We start from the raw sequence: 20385 nt of genomic DNA, 5'->3' as shown, positions 1-20385 counted from the left end.
CTTAAGGGAGCCTGTTTTGAAGACCTGACAGGAAAGGCTTGGGGATGTCAGTGTTCACTGCATTGGTTATGTGTACCAATTTCTTGGTTGCTATGATGGATTTGGTTTTCTGGTGTTGGAATTTGGCTTTCTGGTGTTTGAATAAATGTTTTGGTTCTGTCTTCCATTTTGAGTCTGTTATTTTTGTGATTCAGAACTACACCAGCATATTTATAGCCATGTGGGCACTATGAATATAGCATTGCATTATAGGCTCGCAGCACCAAAAAAAGGGATTTCATTTAATTAGAGGCAACTAGGTGTCAAGGTGACTGAAGCACTAGACCTGGCATCAGGAAGACCTGATTTTTAATCTGGCCCCAGACGCTTGCTGGCTGTGTGACCTCTGGGCAGGTCACTTAATCTGTCAACTTCGGTTTCCTCATCTATAAAATGGGGATAATGGGTTTGTTGTGATTACCAATTGTAATCACATGTAAAACACTATATAAATGTTGGTTATTAATATTTTTCTTACATATATCTATTTTCCCCCCTAAGGACATCCCTTTATTTTCCAATTTTAAAAATAAAGAATACAAAGGATTACACATTATGAATAATTAGAGACCTCAAATATCATTTAGTAGAAGCCTCTCCTTTTAGAAAAAAGAAAACTGAGGGAGGTATAACTAAATCAGGGTCACAAAGGCAGTAAGGCAAAGGTACCCAGCATTGTACCAGACCTCTCAGGGACAAAAAGAAGGGGCTGATCCAGAGTTATAGGTGAATCTTCTCTTGGTCTTGGGATGGGGCCTGGCTGAGTGCCTAGGAGGGTAGGAGGTTGATGATCTTTGGTTTGAAGATTGTGGGATCATCTGATTGGGAATGATAGAGGCCCTTTTCTGGGCCCCAAGTCAGGAAGGAGCTGACCCCTGGAGCAGCCAGAACTCCCTTTAGTTTTTGTACTGAGTCCTGCCTTCAAGAGCTGTACGCATTGCACAGTGAACCTGGGCTGACCCAGGGAACTTCTGAGGAGCCTGGTTCCAGAAAGATACTCCCAACTGCAAGTGAAAGTGGGCATATGGGCATAATCTATATCCTTCTGAGCTGGAAAGTGCCAAGGGGATCTCCTTGGAAAATCTGGGCCTTTTCCTACTCGAGTAGATAAAGAGTGTTTCACTTGGGAGATCCTGAGAGGATAGAAGGCTATATACCATTTCACCAGCTGGGTGTAGATAGGGTCAAGCTCTGTCTGTATCTTATTTTCACAGGTTATAATCAGATCCTTCACTTCCATTTTGGCTGCCAAAAGGGTGGCAGCTCCTCTGTGGTTGGTGGTAGTGGTGGTCATGTTGGCAATGTTGGCAGAAGACATGAGACCCTGGTTTGCTCCCCTCAAAGATGGTAGTACAGGCTGCCTGCTGGTGCAGACTCAAGGTGGGCTCATGTCATATTACACATGAAAGCGACCCAGGATTCTGTCCTCACTACTGCATCCCTCAGGGAGGGTGGGAGTTGTTTCTTTGTTTTTCAGTCTTTACTCTTTCACTCTAGATGCTTTCAAGATGCTTTAAACAGTAGGGATTTAATCAATGTTTGCTAAAGGAGTGAACATGGGGAATGGGCTGCCAGTGCTCCCCTAAGTAGGACTCTGCAGGCTAATGCTTGAGGGCTATCTGTGGGGGATATGGGGTGCTTGTTCGGCCACTGGATGGGCTGGATGGCTTCTGCTGTCCTTTCCAGCTCTGAAGGCTTGGAACCCTGAGAATGAATGAATGAAGGGAGGTGCTGGCAGTGGTTGAGAGAAGTGCTGGAAAACTTCACAGGGTTCTTCAGGAGATGGGGGGAGGCACAGAGGGGGAGTCATTTTTATATTCTTTCCCCTCAATTCTCTCAAAACTGTATCACCTACGGAATGGACCAGTTCTGCATAAATTTGGTCTAATCTCAGCTGCTGTTGGTTTTCTTTAGCAACATTTCTACTTCCTAATACAGAACATCTGGGACTATGATGTTTTAGGCCAAATGCACTAAACTCCATTGGCATTAACAGCAAAAAAAAAAAAAAAAAACTTAAAAAAACTTTACAGATCATCTATCTCCATTTCTCATGTATTTTTATCCACCAAATGAGATCATCTGGCACATAGTAGGTGCTTAATAAATGCTTGTTCCCTTCTCTCTCCCCATCCAGTTTCATTGCTAAGTGCCCTCTGAATGACTTTGTTCAGTTGGGTCTCTTGCCAGGTTTCCCATAAATTTGTTTTTCCCTCCACTGCTCCTCAGTGATTGATGAAGCAATACTTCTACACTCATTCACCTTCTCCTTTGGAAGATATTACAGCTGAGTTTATACTCTAAATTGGTGTTGCCCTTGGCTGCCATCTCTCTCCAGTTGGCAAGTAAATCTAGTATTGACTGACTGAGTAGGTTTCCAGGCGGTCTTCTTATTGTAGTGATTGATTTATAGCAAATATATTCCTTTAGGAAATAGTGGTGGTCTATTCTGGTGTCTTTCCTTCTCTTTGTCTCTGTCTCTGTCTCTGTCTCTGTCTCTGTCTCTCTGTCTCTCTCTGTCTCTCTCTCTCTCTCTCTGTCTCTCTCTGTCTCTCTCTCTCTCTCTGTCTGTCTCTGTCTGTCTCTCTGTCTCTCTCTCTCTGTCTCTCTCTCTCTGTCTCTGTCTCTCTCTCTGTCTCTCTCTCTCTTCCTCTCTCCTTCTCTCCCCACCCCCCCCCCAGCCCCCTTCATTGCAGAGTGGCCCAAAAGGAACAAACTACACTAAGAATCAAGTGGTTTTAACATAGCTGTTTGTATTCCCTAGTCCAGAGATCAGTTAATGGGCAGACTACTAAGAACTGAATCATATTAATACTGATAGTCTCATAATAATTGAAAACACAAGAAGCAAGCTGGAACAGAATGGAAAGACGTCTTATAGGTTCCCTTGGGGGAAAGAGGAACAAATAAGGAAGTTGGTGGAGTTAGTTTTCTCACGTACCTACAGGCAAAAAGAATCATTTCATGTGACATTTTGTCAACAAATATTATAGTGCTCATGATAAGTTTGTGCAAGAAGACTACCATAAAAACAATCACAGAGAAAGTCTGCTGATAAATAAATAAAACCCTCCAAAGCAAAATTATTTATATTTGTAACAAAGGCTCTATTTATCTTCTTTTTCTTTTAATTTGGACATAGAGTAAGGAGAGGGAAAATGTATATTAATTAAAAATAAAACAAAACAGAAAAAGATCCTTCAAAGCAAATCAGCATATACTTTGCACTTTGGTGACTCAAATCCAGAAAGAGGGAATAGGTAAGGATGATAATTGAAAAATATGGTTCTAAAGATGAGAGGCTCAAAACTTATGAATTACACAGAAGATTCACATCTATATATTACTTATTTATTTGATAAAATAATAGGTATGTGCTTTGCATGGCAAGTACCACATATCACACACACACACACACACACACATGAAATTCTATTTCAGCAGATAGGAAGTGACTCCTTAGCTGATGTGGGAGTCATTCCTGAATTAGCTGTCCATACAATACTACTTGTTAGAGCAAAGATCAAAATTAGTACAAACATGCCCAGCTCTCCCTGATTCTTGAAAAATCTTCCCTTGACCTTACTATGGCCTTAAGCTGTTGTCCTATATCTATCATTTCTTTCACAGCCAAACTCTTAGACACATCTGTCTGTACTTGCTGCCTTCATTTTCTCCCCTTCAACTCAGTTCTTAACCTCTTAACCATCTGGCTTCTGTCCCCAATATTCAGGTTGTGACTGTTCCAGGTTGCCAATGATGTTGAACTCAATGGCCTTTTATGTTGTCATCCTTTTTTAATTCTCCATAGCATTTGACTCTGTTTACTATCCCCTCCTGACCCTGCCTTGTCTGCGCTCTCTTCTTACCTGGCTAAGCAATCTTTCTAAGCATTTTAGCAAGATTATTAGCTATGGCCTGCTTCCATGCGTGAGTGTCCCTGGTATTCTGTCCTAGGTTCTCTCCTTTGCTTTCATCTTTGGATTTTCACGACATAACTCTCTTCAGGTTTTCCTTCTACTATCAGGGCACTCCTCAGTCTTCTTTACTGGTTCATCAACCCTAACTCCGATTATTTCTCAGGGTTCTGTGCTAGGTGCTCTCCTGCACTCTTTCTCTCAGTAACCTCATCCACTCTCGTGGATCATCTCTATGCACATGACATATGCATATATATATATATATATACATGCATATATTTATATATACAAATATACATATACTTGTATTCATACCAATACATATTAAATTGAATTTCCAGACCCAGAGCTTCAGCCTCACATCACCAATTGCCTGTTAGGAATTTGAAACTGGATGTCATGTAAATATCATAAATTTAGCATGTTCAAAACTAAATGCATTCTTTCCCCTCAAACTCTCCCCTTTGTCCATGCTTCTCCACATCTGTCAAAGGTGCCACCATCCTTCTAGTCTCCCAGGTTCATAACCTTGGCATCATCCTTGCCTCTGTACTTGGTTGCCATATCTTGCCTCTTCTCTCTCCATGTCTCTTGCATGTTCATCTAACCCCTTCTTTCTAATCCACATAGCTACTAACTTAGTTCAGGGACTCATCACCTCCTGTCTATTGGCAGCAGCTTCCTAATTGGTTTCCTGGCCTCCCTCTCCCACAGTTGTAGTCCATCATACACACTGCTGCTAAAGTATTTTTCTATAAGTACAGAAAGAAAAGTATGTAAGTGCTGTACTATTAAGGACAGGACAGGACTCCCCTATTGAGTCAATTCCAGTAGTTTCCTGTTGCCTCTAGGATATGCTACAGACTTTCTTTTAGCTTTTCAAGAATTTCACAGCCTTGCCCCAGCCTCTTTTCAGCATTATTGCCTCCTTTCCCACACCCCCACCAAGGGAGACCATCCACCCAAACTGGCCTTCTTTCTGTTCCTCACATATGACCTTCCATCTGCCCTCTCTGTACCTTTGCAGTGGCTTCCCCACATGTGCCTGGAATGCTCTCCCTCTTTACCTCTGCCATGTAGAGTCCTTTTCTTCATTCAGAATGAAGTTCAGGCATCATCTTCTGCCTAAAGCTTCTCCTGCCCCTCCACCCTCCCCTCCAAGTCCTAGTGCCCTCTCCCTCAGGGTTCCTTGTATTTAAATTCTTTGTACATATTTGTTTTTGTTTACTTTATATTTAAGCTGTATGCATTTTTATATGTACTTATATGTACTATGTATTAGAAAGTAAGGTCCCTGGGAGCTGTATTATTTATTTTTTTATTTGTATAACCAAACACAGTGCTTGGCAAATAGTTGGTGCTTAATAAATACTTATTGATTGCTTGACTGAATTGCTTCCTAATTGCTCTCATTGGCAGCTCTCAGCTGCCACGTTGATAACCTAAAGCACAGATCTGACCATTTCACATCCACTCATTTGGCTTAGGAAATTTCAGTGGCTCCTCATTTCCTATAGGAAATAAACTCCCCTTTTTACAATTTAAATCACTTCACAATCTCCTTTTACACACTACCCCTTCCTAATGTGTTCTGTGCACTCCAGCCAGACTGGTTTACATTGACATTCCCTCTTCTTCCACTGAACCTTGATACAGGCTTTGCCCAGTTCCCAGAATGCTCTCCCTCCTCAACCTCTTGGAACCAATAAGATATCAAGGATTAATTCAAGTGCTACTTTTTGCAAGACACCTTTTCTGATTACCTCCCGGTTATTAGTGCACCTATATCTTGAGATCACTTTGTATGTTTGTATGTCGCTTGTATTTGCTTATCCATGAAGATAAGCAAAGGCCTCCCCCATGGTCCCTACCCCAGTTACCTATAAAGTCCACAAGGGCAGGAGCTCACTCATTTTTGTATTTACTTCCTCAGCCCTTAATGCATTGGCTAGCATGAAGTAAACATTTCACAAATTTATCTAGGCTAGTCTTTAATAAATAGATACAGCCTATTGGCAGGACTGTCCTGAAAGACTTCCCAACATGAGAGAGCCTGCCAGACTCTGGGACCTTCTAAGAGGTGTAGCCTTTAAGGCTCTGGGTCCCAGAACCACCTCTCTCCCAGGATGAGGAACCAGAACAAGACTTAAACTGCCCTCTGCTAAAGTGCAATCTTATTAGATTCAGCACAGTGTCCTAACCTGTCAAGGTCTTCTTAGATCTTGATTCTTTCATCCAGTGTATCAACAATCTTTCACAGACTTGTGTTATGGGAAAATCTGATAAGTGTTTCATTAGTATACCTTTACTCAAGTGCAGGATAAGGATTTGAAACAGTACAGGGCCAGATGCAGATCTATTTCTGAGTATTTCACACTGGCATTTCATCTTTGGTGTTTGGTCACTTAACCAGATTTTTGTCCATTTAATTGTACTGTCCACTACCCCATATAGCTTTTTCATAGGAAGAGCATGAAAGATATTTTAAGTGCTTTGCAAAAGTCTAGGAAAACTATATCCATCCACATCATCAGTTCCATTCCTCTGATTGACCAGACTAGATCATCTCTGACCTTGCATAAGGACTGTGAAGGCAGTTTATGTTAAACTACAGAGATAACATAATGAAATGTCAAAGGGTATTTGAGACATATATTCATGTAAACTATTTAACTTTTTAAAAATATTAGTGTATGGCCTATTGTGACCTATATTCAGCTTATTTCCTTATTGTTGCCTGGTAAGTGTTGAACTGCCACAGAAAAACTGGCTTTGATGTGGACATAATATAATAATTCAATATCCTTTGTGCTTATTTTTTTTTAATTTTCAGTTCCAGATTCTCTCCCTCCCTCCACACCTCTCTCACCCATTGAGAAGACAAGAAATTTGATATATATGAAATTATGAAAATATATTTCCACATTTGCCATATTACAGGGGGAGGAAAGCAAGAAAAATAAAGAAAGTGAAAAAATATGATCCAGTATACACTCAGAGTTCATAACATCTTTTTCTGGAGGTGGATAGCATTTTCCATCATGAGTCCTTTAGAATTCTTGTGAATCAGTGTATTGATCAGAGTGGCTAAGTCTTTTACAATTGATTATCATTTCAATATTGCTATTGCCGTGTAGTGTTCCAGTTCTCACTTCATTTTGCATCAGCTTATATAAGTCTTCCCAGGTTTTTTTTAATCCATTCTCTTCATCATTTTCTACAGCACGACAGTAATATCACAATTATATACCCCAGTTTGTTCAGCTATTCCCCAATTGATGGGCATCACCTTTGTTTCTAATTCTTTGTCGCTACAGAACAAGCTGCTATAAATATTGTTGTACAAATAGGTCCTTTTCCTTTTTCTTTGATTTCTTAGGACTTCAGACCCAGTAACAGTATCACTGGGTCAAAAGGTATGTAGAATTTTATAGCCCCTTTAGGCATCATTCCTAATTATTCTCCAGAATGATTAGACCAATTCACAGCTCCACCAAAGGTGCTTAAGTTTACCTGTTTTTCCATATTCTCTCCAGCATTTGTCATTTTCCTTTTCTGTCATGATAGCCAAACTAATGGTGAGATGGTACCTCAGAGTTCTTTTAATTTGCATTTCTCTAATTATTAGTGACTTAGAGCGTTTTTATATGACTATTGATAGCTTTGCTTTCTTCTTCTGAAAACTGCTTGTTGGTATTCTTTGGCCATTATCAATTGGGGAATGGTTCTTATAAATTTGACTCAGTTTTCTATATATTTCATAAATGACACTTTTATCAGAGAAACTTGCTATAAAAATTTTTGCCTAGTTTCCTGCTTTCCTTCTGATTTTGGCTATGTTGGTTTTGTTCAAAACCTTTTTAATTTAAAGTAATCAAAATTATCTGTTTTACCTCCCATGACCACTTATCTAATCCACCTGACAGGTTATTTTTCATTTACTCATGATATCACCCTTTATGCTGAAATCATCTACCCATTTTGAGCTTCTCGTGTTATACATTGTGAGATGTTAGTCTGTGCCTAGTTTCTGCCAGACTGCTTTTCAGTTTCTATCAGATAGTGAGTTCTTGCCCCAGTAGCTGAGATCTTTGGGTCCATCAGACACTAGGTTACTGTGCTTATTTGCTTCTCCTTATTTTATACCTAATCTGTTTCACTGATGCACCATGATTACCACTTTGTAGTATAGTTTGAGATCTGCTACTATTAGGCCGCCTTCCTCACTTTATTATTTATTGAATCCTTTGCTATTCTTAACATTTTGTCTCTCCAGATGTTTTTTTTCTATATTTATAAAATAATTTTTGGTAGTTTGATTGGTAGGGAACTGATTAAGGATATTAATTTAAGTAGTCTTGTCATTTTTATTATAGTGACTTAGAATAACTGTGAGCAGTTTATAATTCTCCAGTTGTTTATATCTGTCATTATTTGTATGGTATTCTGTATTTGCATTCATATAATTCCCCTCTGTTTGTGTGATAATTAAGCATTTAATGTAATCAACTTTAATAGGTATGGAAAAATTTTATTCACCTTGGGACTTTCCTTTCTAAATGCAAAAATCTGGAGTTTTTAATCGATTTATCCTAAATAAGGAAATCATTTGAGCTTTGAAAAAACAGGAAAGGTCATCTGCCTTGTTTCTGAATAATCAATAAGGGGAAAGAACTTAAAAGCTGAGTTAACTATAAAGCCAGCATTTTACATTTCGCATGTTGATCTAACTGAAATAGTCTGTGCCATTTTTAAAATGCATTTTAGGTTTAAAACTCAAATAGTTTTAAACAAAAAAATCCAAATATTTGATTTGTTATGGTACATGTATGTTTTTTGAATAAGAATACTCACAATCTATATATAGCCTCATTTATTCAGAGGTCATTTGTGCAGTAAATTTAACTACCTGGAACATAGCTGAAAACCTGGGAATCATTTTTTTCAAAAAGCAAGCTCTGAAGAGCCAAAATATATGTCAGGAATAACATGGTGGTGCTGGAAGGGAATAAGGGGAGGAGGCAGAAGAAAGAATGTGCTAGACATGGGCCTAATAACACCAGCAAAAACTGGCAGGTGACAGCAGAGGAGACAGGAAAAAAAACTTCTGAAATAGATTCAAGAATGTCAAAGACCCATAATTGACTGAGATGCTTTAGCCCCTCAGGGCATCACTATAGGTATGCTTGATATTATACACAATACAATGAGTAATTTTCATAATGATGGCACTGAAACTTAATATTAAGCTTGGAATTTTGTTGTTGTTCGGTTGTTTCAGCCATGTCTGACTCTCCGTGAGCCCATATGGGGTTTTCTTGGCAAAGATATTGGGGTGGTTTGCCATTTCTTTCTTCATTTGATTTTACAGATGAGGAAACTGAGGCAAACAGGGTTAAGTTATTTGTAGAGGGTCACACAGCTAGTGTCTGAAGTCATATTTGGATTCTGGAAGATGAGTCTTCCTGACTCCATCAATTCATCAGTGTGAGTAGCTTTTCAGCTGGTACAGAGTGAAGCCACTTCATGCCTTAGTGGTTAGCCTTCATGAGTTACTCTCATCACTAGGCCCAGTACTCCATCCCTGTGCCACCTAGATGCCCCTTAAATTTGGAATACTCTGTACTAAAAAGTAGGAAAGAAATTTAATGTAATAAAAAATTAGAAGGGAAAAGGTAACTGGAGGGGAGGGGGTGAAATCTTTTCAATAAGTTTCCCTGATAAAGGTTTCATATAAAAGATATCTAAGGGACTGATTCAAATTTTATAAGACTAAAGAGTCATTCCCCAATAGATAAATAGTTAAAAGATTAAAAGTTTTCAAAGAAAGAAATCCAAGTTATCAATAATCATAAAAAATATTCAATCCCTAATAATTAGAGAAATTTCAAGTTTTTCCTCACACCTATTAGACAGGCAAAGATGATATATATTGAAGGGGCTATGGAAAAACAGGTATACTTGGTGGAACTGTGAATTAGCCAAGCCATTATGGAAAATAATTTAGAGCTACGTCCAGAAAGTTAACTAATTTTGCATACCCTTTGACCCAGCCATACCACTGCTAGACCTGAACCCCAAAGAAATCAAAGAAAGAGGAAGAGGACCAAAAGGCACAAAAATATTTACAGCAGCTTTTTCATGGCAGCCCAAAACTAGAACTAAGAAGTTGGCCTCCTTTGGGGGAATGAATAAATAATTTGTGGTAGATTCATGTGATGGGATATTAGTGTGCCATAAGAAATAATGAAATAGACAATGGCAGAGGAATCTGAGAAGGCCTTTATGTACTAATGCAGAGAAAAGTGAAAAATAGAAGAACAATTTATACGATAATAACATTATAGAGAAAAACAATTTTGAAAGACTTTAGAACACTGATCGATTCAACATAAACCATGAGTTCAAAAGAATCAAGATAAATTTAAAATTCAGAAAGAGATATTCATTTTCAGACATGTCTACTATAGGAATTTGTTTTGCTAGACTATTCAGCTATGTATTGAGGGCTTTATTTTTCAGAATCTTTAATTTGTTCAATGGAGAGTAGATGTAGTGGAACAGATAAATTAAAATACATATTAATTGAAAAATATAAAGTAATAGAGAATGTATAAAAAATGGCTAAAAATTTAAAAGGTCAAGCTTTAATTACCTGCATAGAGAATGCTAGATAAATGAGTCACTACTTTATTGGATTTTTCCGATTAGTGATCTTTATACCAAAATGTATTCTATAGTAGAGACCTCTGATGCTACTTTATATTCACATTGCTTTTGAAATGGATATATATGTATATATAAATATATAGATATGGATTTACGCATATATAAAACTTTCTGCTCAGATTATTCAAAGAAACACTTCTCAAGGGAGCCAGCATTAACTGACCGTTTCTATCCCAAGTATGCTTACTGTGGGAAGGATCAAAGAGTCTGTGAACTCACTGTGTCCAACATTGCTGATGTTTTGATTCAAATGGAGTCATACTTGGTGAAGGACACAATACTACTTTCAGACCCATTCAACAGGTCCTGAACCTTTTAAAATAAAAATATTTTAGGTTCTGTTTCAGAAGGTTCGTGTTTTAGCTGTCTTCTGCCTTGCTTATTATATATGTCAGCATTAACATTAATATGCCCCTGTTTATAAAGACTGTTGGAGAACTCAGAGACTAACATTGACTTTATTGTTCTCAATTATACAGAAAATATCTAAGATATACATGGCATTTCTATAAATATTCTTTAATAACTAGAAGACCCATCAATTCATCAGTGTGAGTAGCTTTTCAGCTTGTGCGGATTACAGCCCCTTCATGTCTTAGTGGTTGACCTTCATGAGTTACTGTCACCACTAAAATAATTCATCACCTAGTCACCAACCTTCTGGTTACGAGTCAATATACTGATTGGTGATGAAAATTATATTAGGGTAAATAACGCCAATGCTATATTCACAGCACCCATGGCAGCTATGAATGTGCTGGCGTAGTTCTGAATTACAAAATATAACAAACTCTCCACATGGAAGACAGAAACAAAACATTTATTCAGACACCAGAAAGTCAAATCCATCATAGAAACCAAGAAGTTGGTACACATTAGCAATGCAGCAAGCACTGGCATCCCCAAGCCTCCCCTCCATCAGGCCTTTAAAATAAAACAGGCTCCCTTAAGCAAAAATGCCCCTCTCTCACTCACACTAGCTGCTCTGCCTCAGCTCTGCCTGCTCCCAGTTCTGCTCATGCTCTGCTCTTCTCCTTCCTGCTCTACCCTTCTTGTTCTACTCTTTCAGCAAGCTTCTCTCACCGTGGGCTCCATGTGATTACATTTGGCCTATTAAGGGCAGGGAAGGTCTTCAAATTCCCTTAAGCCTATTAAGGGGCAGGGAAGATCTTCACATTCCTATTACCATTACAGGGTATTAAGAAATCAATTTATTAGTATCAGCTTTTTTGCCTTTGAGAATTTGATTCTGAGATTGGATGGATAGATGGATGGATGGCATTAACTTCATGTTAATTGAATGACAAAGATTATTCTATAATTTTGAAATCATGGGTTATTTTAGTCCATTTTGCAATTAGTAGTCAGATATCATCTCTAAAGTCAACTAGTGGTCTTGAAACAGTGTAAATTGTTACCTTTCTGCCTATATTAGTCTTGTTGAGTTACTCTATATTGAAGGACTGCATACTGTGGTTTGGTTGGTTCAGTCATGTCCAACTCTTTGTGACCACATTTGGGGTTTTCTTGGCAAACATCCTCATTTTACAGATGAGGAACTGAGGCAAACAGGGTTCAGTGACTTGCCCAGGGTCACACAGCGCTAAAATGGAACAAATATAAGAAGGTGCTTGGACAGGGCAAAGCAATGAGACCTTACCCTCATGGAAAGAGGCAACTGTATATAGGAAATTTTTAAGCTAGTGTGCAGATGTAGATTGTAAAGTTTTGAAATTGCGACTGAAATGTTTCTTCTTTCTTCCACAGCTCTGGTAGTAAGATTTCTGACCAAACGGTTCATCTGGGAATATGACCCAACCCTCGGTAGGTCAGATTTCATGTTAACTTTTTTTTCTGTTAAAGAAAAAATGGTGTACCATTTTCTACAGTGTTCTTGTATCTTTATTCTTTGAACCTCCCTCTTAAGTACTATATACTTCAGTGCCTCATTGTGGTATGATAGTAAACCTATATTCTCAGCAATTATGATGTTGGAATGTAAGCTGTATCAGTTCTTATCCCTGGAAAGGCTTCAAGTATGCTCAGTTAATTAGCATTTTTAAGTTTCTACTATGTTCCAGGCCCTGTGCTAAGCATTAGGGATACAAAGAAAGACAGTACCATGCTCTCGAGGAACTCCCAGTCTAATGGAGGAGACAACACACACACACAAATCTGTACAGACAGGATTTTTACAGATAAATTAGAGATAATCAACAGAGAAAAGGCACTGGTGTTAAAGGTATGAGGAAGGAGTCCCTTGTAGAAGGTGGGATTTTAACGTGGACTTTGAAGGAAGCCAGAGAAACCAGGAGAGGGCGAGGGAAGGAAGGAGAGTGTTCTAGGCATAGGGGTGGCATGGGAAAATATCTGCAACATCTCCCAGTGACATCTTATGTGTTTGACCAAAGACTCTGGTGTAGCTAAGTTGGAGAGGCTGATTACCAGGTAGGCCTCAGGACAATGACATTTTAGGACACCACAGGTTTAAAGGCCAGCAGATGGTGATCTTATTGGTGACAGGAAAACACAAACAAACCATACAATATCAGATATCCTTGTAGAAATGTTTTATTAGACAATGTAAGAGAAACCTCTAAAAGGCCTTTACTAGATCCTGTTTCATGCTGTTTATGCTCCAAATACTCTAAACATTTTGTAGGCACAGATGAAGAAATTGTATCAATAAACAATTCCACAGTTGTTTTATTACCCTGTATTATGGAAAAGCTTGTTTTATTACATAAAAAAATTTAAATAAATAAAATGTTTTTTTTAAAGCAATTCCACAGCTGAAGTTGGTATCCAGGAGGGAAGAAGTGAGTGGGTACAGTGTAGTCCAACTCATCTAGGATTCTCGCTATAATTATTGCAGAATTATTCCATTTTCCTGGAGATTCTTCTTGACATTCTCTTACTCTATTGCTATTCTTCATGGTAGTATTAACCTTTTCTTTGCTCAGAGATAACTAGCACAGTGGGTACAGCATGAGACTTGGAGTCAGGAAGACCTGTGTTCCAATCCTACCTAAGATACTTGCTAGCTATTTGACCCCAGGCAAGTTATTTAACCTTCCTGTGCCTCACTTTGCTCATTTGGTAAAATGGGCATAAAAAATAATAAGCCCCACCTCCTGGGGCTGTTGTAAGGATCAAAAGAAATTATATAAAGCAATTTGCAAACTTTCAGGTGCTCCATAAATGTTATCATTATTAATTATCAATATCTTGGTGGAAGTATGTTGCCTTTTTGTGGAAATTTCTTTTCTTTTTCCTCTTTTCTTCTCTACTTTTTAGCATAATGTAGTTTCTCTTAATTAGGTCTATTTTTGCTTTTGATTTGTCTGAGATCAGGATTGATACCCCTGCCTTTTTTCCTTCAGCTGAAGCATATTAGATTCTGCTCCAGCCCTTTCATTTGGAACATTTTTATCTATTTTGAGTTGATGCAGGGAAAGTGGGTTTATACAGTCAGTAAGTTAGTCAACAATCATTGGTGAAGCCAACCTACAGAAACAAAGAAAAGCAAAAACAATTCCTGTCCGCAGGGAGCCCCTGCTCTAGTGCGTGACCGACCTCTCCCTTGGCCACTTTGCCTGTCAACATTTTTGCTTTATTTCGTACTTTACTGGACCGCGCTTTCTTAAAGAGACGTTATTATATGATAGACGGAAGATTCCAGTAAATATAACATTATAATATTCAAGGTAAAATTAAATGAGATATTTTCATACCCAACAAATTTTTTCTGCCTGTTTTTTAACATTATACGTACATATATGTATACATATCATTACTCTAGTAAATATAATATAAATAACATGTCAGTTAAAATACATTTTTATGCCTTTTAATTTTTTCCTACTTACAAACAGCATGGTGGTGTGGGAAATGCATTGTCTGTGAGTCAGAGGACCTCTCTTCTGAATACACAGTAGTTTGCCTTTTCTCTCCCCCATCCGTGAGCTCTCTGAGGGGAGGAACTGTTTTTGCCTTTCTCACATTCTCTGCACTTAGCATAGTTCTTGGCACGATGTGTAACTAATAAATGTTTGATGATCGTCTGACTGATTGATTGGATTGAATAGTCTCTGAGACCCATTGCAGTTCTAGATTCTATGAACTTTATTTTCATGAGATTATCTTTGCAGGGATTATATTTGCCAAAAACAAATGATTTATGGAAATAGGTAGAAAAATACAAATTATATTTGTGAAATGAGTACTTTCCAGTAAAAGAAAAAGCACATAAAAATTAGGAGCTCATAACATATTTTTGTTCTTCTGAGTGTCCCTCTTCAGTCGTTAGTTAACAGCTATTGTTATGTTTTAAGTAGTCATGAATTCCTTTTTTGGTTTTCTCCAAGAAATTTACTGCTAATGGGAATGTATAAACCAATTTTTGACATATTTTTACCTCCAAATATAAATATAAAAGAAATTGTATTGTAAAATGGCTTTTAAATGCAGCTGCTAAGCAACCAAAGCTTTGATCAGAAGCTTTATGAACTCAAGAGTGTCAAATCTGACTCACTCTTAGACCAGTATTTCATTAACTCTTTTGCACTGGGAATTGTATTGCCTTGGCTGATAGCTTACAGTCAGGCTCCAAGCTAAGAAATTTCCAATCCATCCACCCAGTCCATAGTTGAAGTGCAGCCAGAGTTTCAGCTGTACTTGTATTTTAGAAGATAGCATAAAGGGAGCTATTTACCTCTATCAAATCCTTGGTTTCCTAGGTTATTGGTCTCAATATGAGCATTCAAGGCCTATCCATTTTGTGCTGGGAACATAGACTCTATAGAATATTAGATCAAGGCAGCAATGTAGAGGTCAGCTAGCCCAGCCCCTTCAGTTTACAAACAAAGAGTAAATGTTTAGAAAAAGTGAAGTGATATGAGCCTCATACAGCAGCAGATTGATAAGAATGTCCAGAGTTCTGTATCTTTTTTATGACCAGAGGAGAATTTACTCATTTGCCAATTTATTGATGTCTGAGGGTGCTGAAGAAAATGAATGTCTTGTTGTAAAGTGAGAAAGCCCCTACACCTAATGTTCACACTTCTATCATATGCTTTACACATTAACCCTGGTGAATCCATGTGTCCTCCTTGGTTGTTTACTCTTCCAGTAGACGTGAATTCTGTGTGGTTCTCGACCTTGACCTTTCCTGAGTCATGCTTCAGGCCTTTAACCGAGTCTGTTCCTTTTCCATGGATACCAGGTCAACTTTTAGGCACGCCATCTATCTCTAATCCCTCCCTCTTGCCCCTTGTGATTAGGATTCTGCCTTTGTAACATGTTCTTGATAACCTGAAGCAGCTAGATGGTCCTTAGAGGGCTGAACATGGAGCCAGAGTCAAGAAGACCTGAGTTCAGATCCTCAGTCAGCTACTTCCTTGGCCGTAGGACTCTGAACAAGTCACGTAAACCTCCTGGCCTCACTGCTGTCATCTGTAATAGGAATAGTAATAAAATGCCTACTTCACTGGGCTGTTGTGAGGATGAAATGAGATAATGCATTTTTAAAGTTCTTTGTGCACCTTAAAGTGTCATATAAGTGCTAGTTATTGTTGTTTTTATCATCATTACAGTGATAGCTTTTGTTCCATTTCTTCCAGGAATATCATTGTTGGCAATATGTAAGTGGTCACGTTGGTCCCTTTGGGTCACCTGCAGTTTAGCTCTTCTGAAAACATGGTCTGGTGGGCTTTAACATTATGTAGAAACTTAGGATCACTGAAAGTGTAGTGTCGTTTTCCAAAAGCAATACATCCTCTCCCCTTCTGGACCCAGGTCATTGTCCATCTGACGTGCCTTTATATGATATAAAAGTACTGACAGATGAACTCAGTGGTCTCCCTTACAACTGTATGTCATCATCTGTATAATAACTAACATTTATGTAGCACCTTAAGGATTGCAGATTGCTTTACACATATTAACTCATTTGATCCTCACAGTAATCCTGGGAGGTAGGTGCTATTATTATCCCCATTTTATAGATGAAGAAACTGAGGCAGATAGACATTAAGGAACTTGCCCAGGGTTGCACAACTGCTAAGTTCCTGAGGCTAGATTGCTTCAACTAGTTGGTTTTTCTTTGTAGTATAATGACTTTTGAGTAGCCATAGATCTTATTGAGAAGATCATATTCTGAAAACCTAGTGCAGGGCTAGGGAACCTGTGGCCTCAAAGCCAATGCAGCCCCCAGATCTTCAGGTGCAGCCCTTTTAACTGAATCCAAACTGTGCAGAGGGCCCTATGCGGCCTCAAGGCTGCAGGTTACCTACCCCAGCCAAGTGCAATTGCTGCAGTATCCTCTGCAAATAGGTGCATTTGAAGTAATTTATTCTCTTTTTCCAGAAAATGTTTACATTTAAGAAGACCCTTAGATAATTCTGCACATCTGAAATTGTTCCTTGTCTTTCACTAGCAGCAATAATAAAGCATGCTTGATGAAAGTACATAGATGAACAAGTATGATAGTTTCAATGCAGGGGAGGTATGTAAAAATATTTTCTACTCACTTCCCTACCTTTGAGGGAGCTAGCAACACTTTTATAATTTTTGCTACCAGTTATTGTAAGAGCTTTTATTTCAACAAGAAATAGTTTAGTAATAATATTATTTCCTATATCAGGAACAAGGAGAGTTTGGATCTTCTATTCTGGACCAAATAATAATTACTTTTCTTTCAGTCATCCTTTCTGGCATATTCCACATGAACAGACATCCTTTGCTTTAACCAGAAGGAAACACAAAGAGTTAACTGTAACCCCTTCTATAATATCAGGTTTTCAGAAGTTTATCTTACCAATAAAGGTAGGAGTCTTTTTGTTGTTTTGTTTCTGTTTAGTTTGTTTTGATGGGCATGCACAGGTACAGCTCTCTTCGTAGGTAAGTGATTAGGCATTAGGATTTTTGGGTGACACCAGATGTGAGCAAAGCAATTAGAACTAAGTATTTAAAATGCCAATTAGTAAAGCCTGGGAATAGAAGGACAACAGTCTTGCAGAAGAAGAGGGGATAAGTGGGTTGCAATTTGCTTTGTTGGAGGGAATAAGCTCATTAACTGACAGTTCCATAGGAGATTTCTAAGAAATGTAGGAAGATTGGCATGAATGAATGCAAAGTGAAGAAAGGAGTGCAAAAGAATAATAAATACAATGAAATCAATAATGTAAATAAAAGAAATGTAAAAAGAGGCAACAAAAATTTCAAATAACTCATCCTTCCTTTCCGTTAATAATCAAATACAAAAGTGGGGAGAAGCGGTGTGGCCACAGTCAAAATTATTAGGCTGTTTTGCTAAACCATTTTCAGGAAATAATCCTCTGTGTGTGTGTGTGTGAGAGAGAGAGAGAGAGAGAGAGAGAAGGAGGAGGAGAAGGAAGAGGAGGAGGAGGAGGAGTCTTTCTTTGTTGGGTAGTAGCTGTTTTGTCAAAGAAAAATATAGCAATAAAAAGATATTTTTTTAAAGCCAAGAAAATCCCTAATATATATGCATGAAGACCTTGTAGGCAAAACTCCTAATGAGTTTGTCTGAGAAAAAGCAGAGTCCTTAATGAGAAAGGAAATCAGTTCAAATAAAATATCCACACTTGTGTAAAGCTAGTATTCAAAGCAGATAAAATTACTCCTACCACCCGCTGTCACTGATGCAGCAGACACTTCCTCATTTCCTACATTTAGTCTTTTTTTTCTCTGTTAGCAAACAGCCAAATGATCACATAACTTCATATCATTTTTATTATGTTTCATTTCTCCTTACTGAGGAATTCTGTGCTTGAAATTCATATCTAATTTATTGTGGAAGGCACAGTGAAAATCACCCTTATTTTTTAGGTGGCCAAGAAGCAAACAAAATATAGCCCTAAACTTTGGCTTCTGTCAAGGCTTCAATAACAATGCTAATCATTTAAAAGAGAGAGCAAAAGAGCAAAGATGCAAGGATAAGAAACACCACAAGGAACATCAAAGAAGAAGGGGAGGGGATGAATATGTGCCTGTAGCATGTGTGACATTTCCTATGGCTCTCCAGGGTCAAACTGGAGCATTGATGATAAAAATGATTAAGGCAGAATATTTCTTTGAGGACTCTGGCTGTAAATGGCACGCTAGAAAGCTAAATGACAAAAAAAAAAAAAAAACAGATGTGCCCTTTCTTATAGAGTGGTTAGGAAATCAGTCCAACAACGGACATGTATTGGGTACCCATGGCCCATGCCCCAAAGAGAGTTCTGAGGGGTAAATGGTTTGGAAATCAGTGGGGTCCCAGACTAGGCTAAAGAGGAGTAAGGTGCAGGCAGATATCAAATGATAGGAAATTATGATCAGCTGAGGCAGTTCCAAGTTTTTCATCAAGGAGGTGGAGCCTTTGTGGGTGATGTTAAGATCAGTGTCATGACCATTCCTGTGTATAGCTGAAATAAATGGGAGAAATAAAGGTTGTGGAATCTGAGAAAAAAGTAGGCTGTTTGAGGTAATGTTCGCAGCTATATGCTATAGTTATGTATATGTTGATATATAAATAATGATAACATTAATAATAATGCTTATATATTTATATATACACATACATACATATACATATATACACACATAGTTGTGTGTGTGTGTGTGTGTGTATGTCCTCTGGCATAAGGATAGGAGTTGGGGAAAAGAGGAAGCCTATAAGCCTGGTCCAGAGCTCCTTGAGGAAAGGTAGAGAATGACAGCAGCCACAGTGATCCGTATTGAGTGAGACTTTAGAGGAAGAGAGGTTTCTGAGTGATTCCAGCAGCAAAAGGTGTCCCATAGTAGAAATAGAAAAAAAAAAAGAATATTCTGAACTCCCCCTCTAGGCCCAAGGTGATGAGGGTTAAAAAGATACAGATGGTGCGAGAGAAAATGACCTGTGGTACCACGTCACTGGGGAGGAACTAGGTTTCTGTGAGTATCGGAGGAAGGGGTCCAAAATGAAGAGAAGTGTGTTAGATTAGGAGAGTAACTGGTAGTAGGAGTTTGGTAGGTTTTAGGAGTGTTAGTCATGGAAGGTGCATGGCTGAAGATGGCAAATGCTTAGAATACTCACAGTGTCAGGCCCTGCCCTGGAGCCTAGGCTACAGATTGGAAGTTGGGACTTTGCCCTCAAGTGGGATGGTCTATGTGCAGGCAAAAGGGTCAGTGAAGTGGTGCCAGAAGGTGAAGTGGTCTTTTTGTAGGCAAACAGGCTCAGATTTCAGCCCCAGAAGGTTAGGGGGAGGTGTTCTCTGTGCAAAACACAAAAGCAAAGCAATCCCTGACCTCAAGGAGCTTACATTTGACATACTAAAAGGGGAGAGAATGTGTATGTGTGTATACACATGTATGTGTATATATACTTACATATATGTGATTTGTATGTACATGAATACACAAACACAAAGCATACAAAAGAGCTGCAAAAGGTGGTGCTTGATCAGTGCCTGGAAGGAAAGCAGCAAAGGGAGCTCATCCCAGGCGTGGCGGTCAGCTAGTCCACAGGCATGAAGAACTGAAATGGAGCCGCTAGATGACAACGGAGAAAGGACAGCCAGAAGTCAGGGAGACTTGGGGTCAAATCCAACCTTAGATACTTACTAGCTGTGTGATGTTGGGAAAGTCACTTAACCTTAGATTGCCTCAATTTTCTCAGCTGTAAAATGGGGACAGTAATACCATCTACCTTTCAGGG

The 20385-nt window shown here is 38.5% G+C and overlaps 1 protein-coding gene across 2 annotated transcripts in view; it reads left to right on the top strand.

The window, feature by feature from the left end:
• Window positions 1–20385, top strand: part of RERG (RAS like estrogen regulated growth inhibitor) — a 129710-nt gene that overhangs the window by 99019 nt on the left and 10306 nt on the right. Inside the window, exon 3 of one of the 2 annotated variants that reach the window (XM_069106124.1) lies at window positions 12456–12512. The exons of the other annotated variant lie outside the window; for it this stretch is intronic. Within the exon in view, the coding sequence (XP_068962225.1) occupies window positions 12456–12512 (57 nt within the window). The remainder of the gene's footprint in view (window positions 1–12455; window positions 12513–20385) is intronic. 2 annotated transcript variants of the gene reach the window in all.

Source organism: Petaurus breviceps, unplaced genomic scaffold, assembly GCF_028583685.1.
Source record: "Petaurus breviceps papuanus isolate PSGF00001 unplaced genomic scaffold, PetGlider_PUasm1.0 78, whole genome shotgun sequence".
NCBI classification, from domain to species: domain Eukaryota; kingdom Metazoa; phylum Chordata; class Mammalia; order Diprotodontia; family Petauridae; genus Petaurus; species Petaurus breviceps.
Note: the sequence above shows the minus strand (reverse complement) of the source record. Positions and strands in the feature narration are given on the sequence as shown.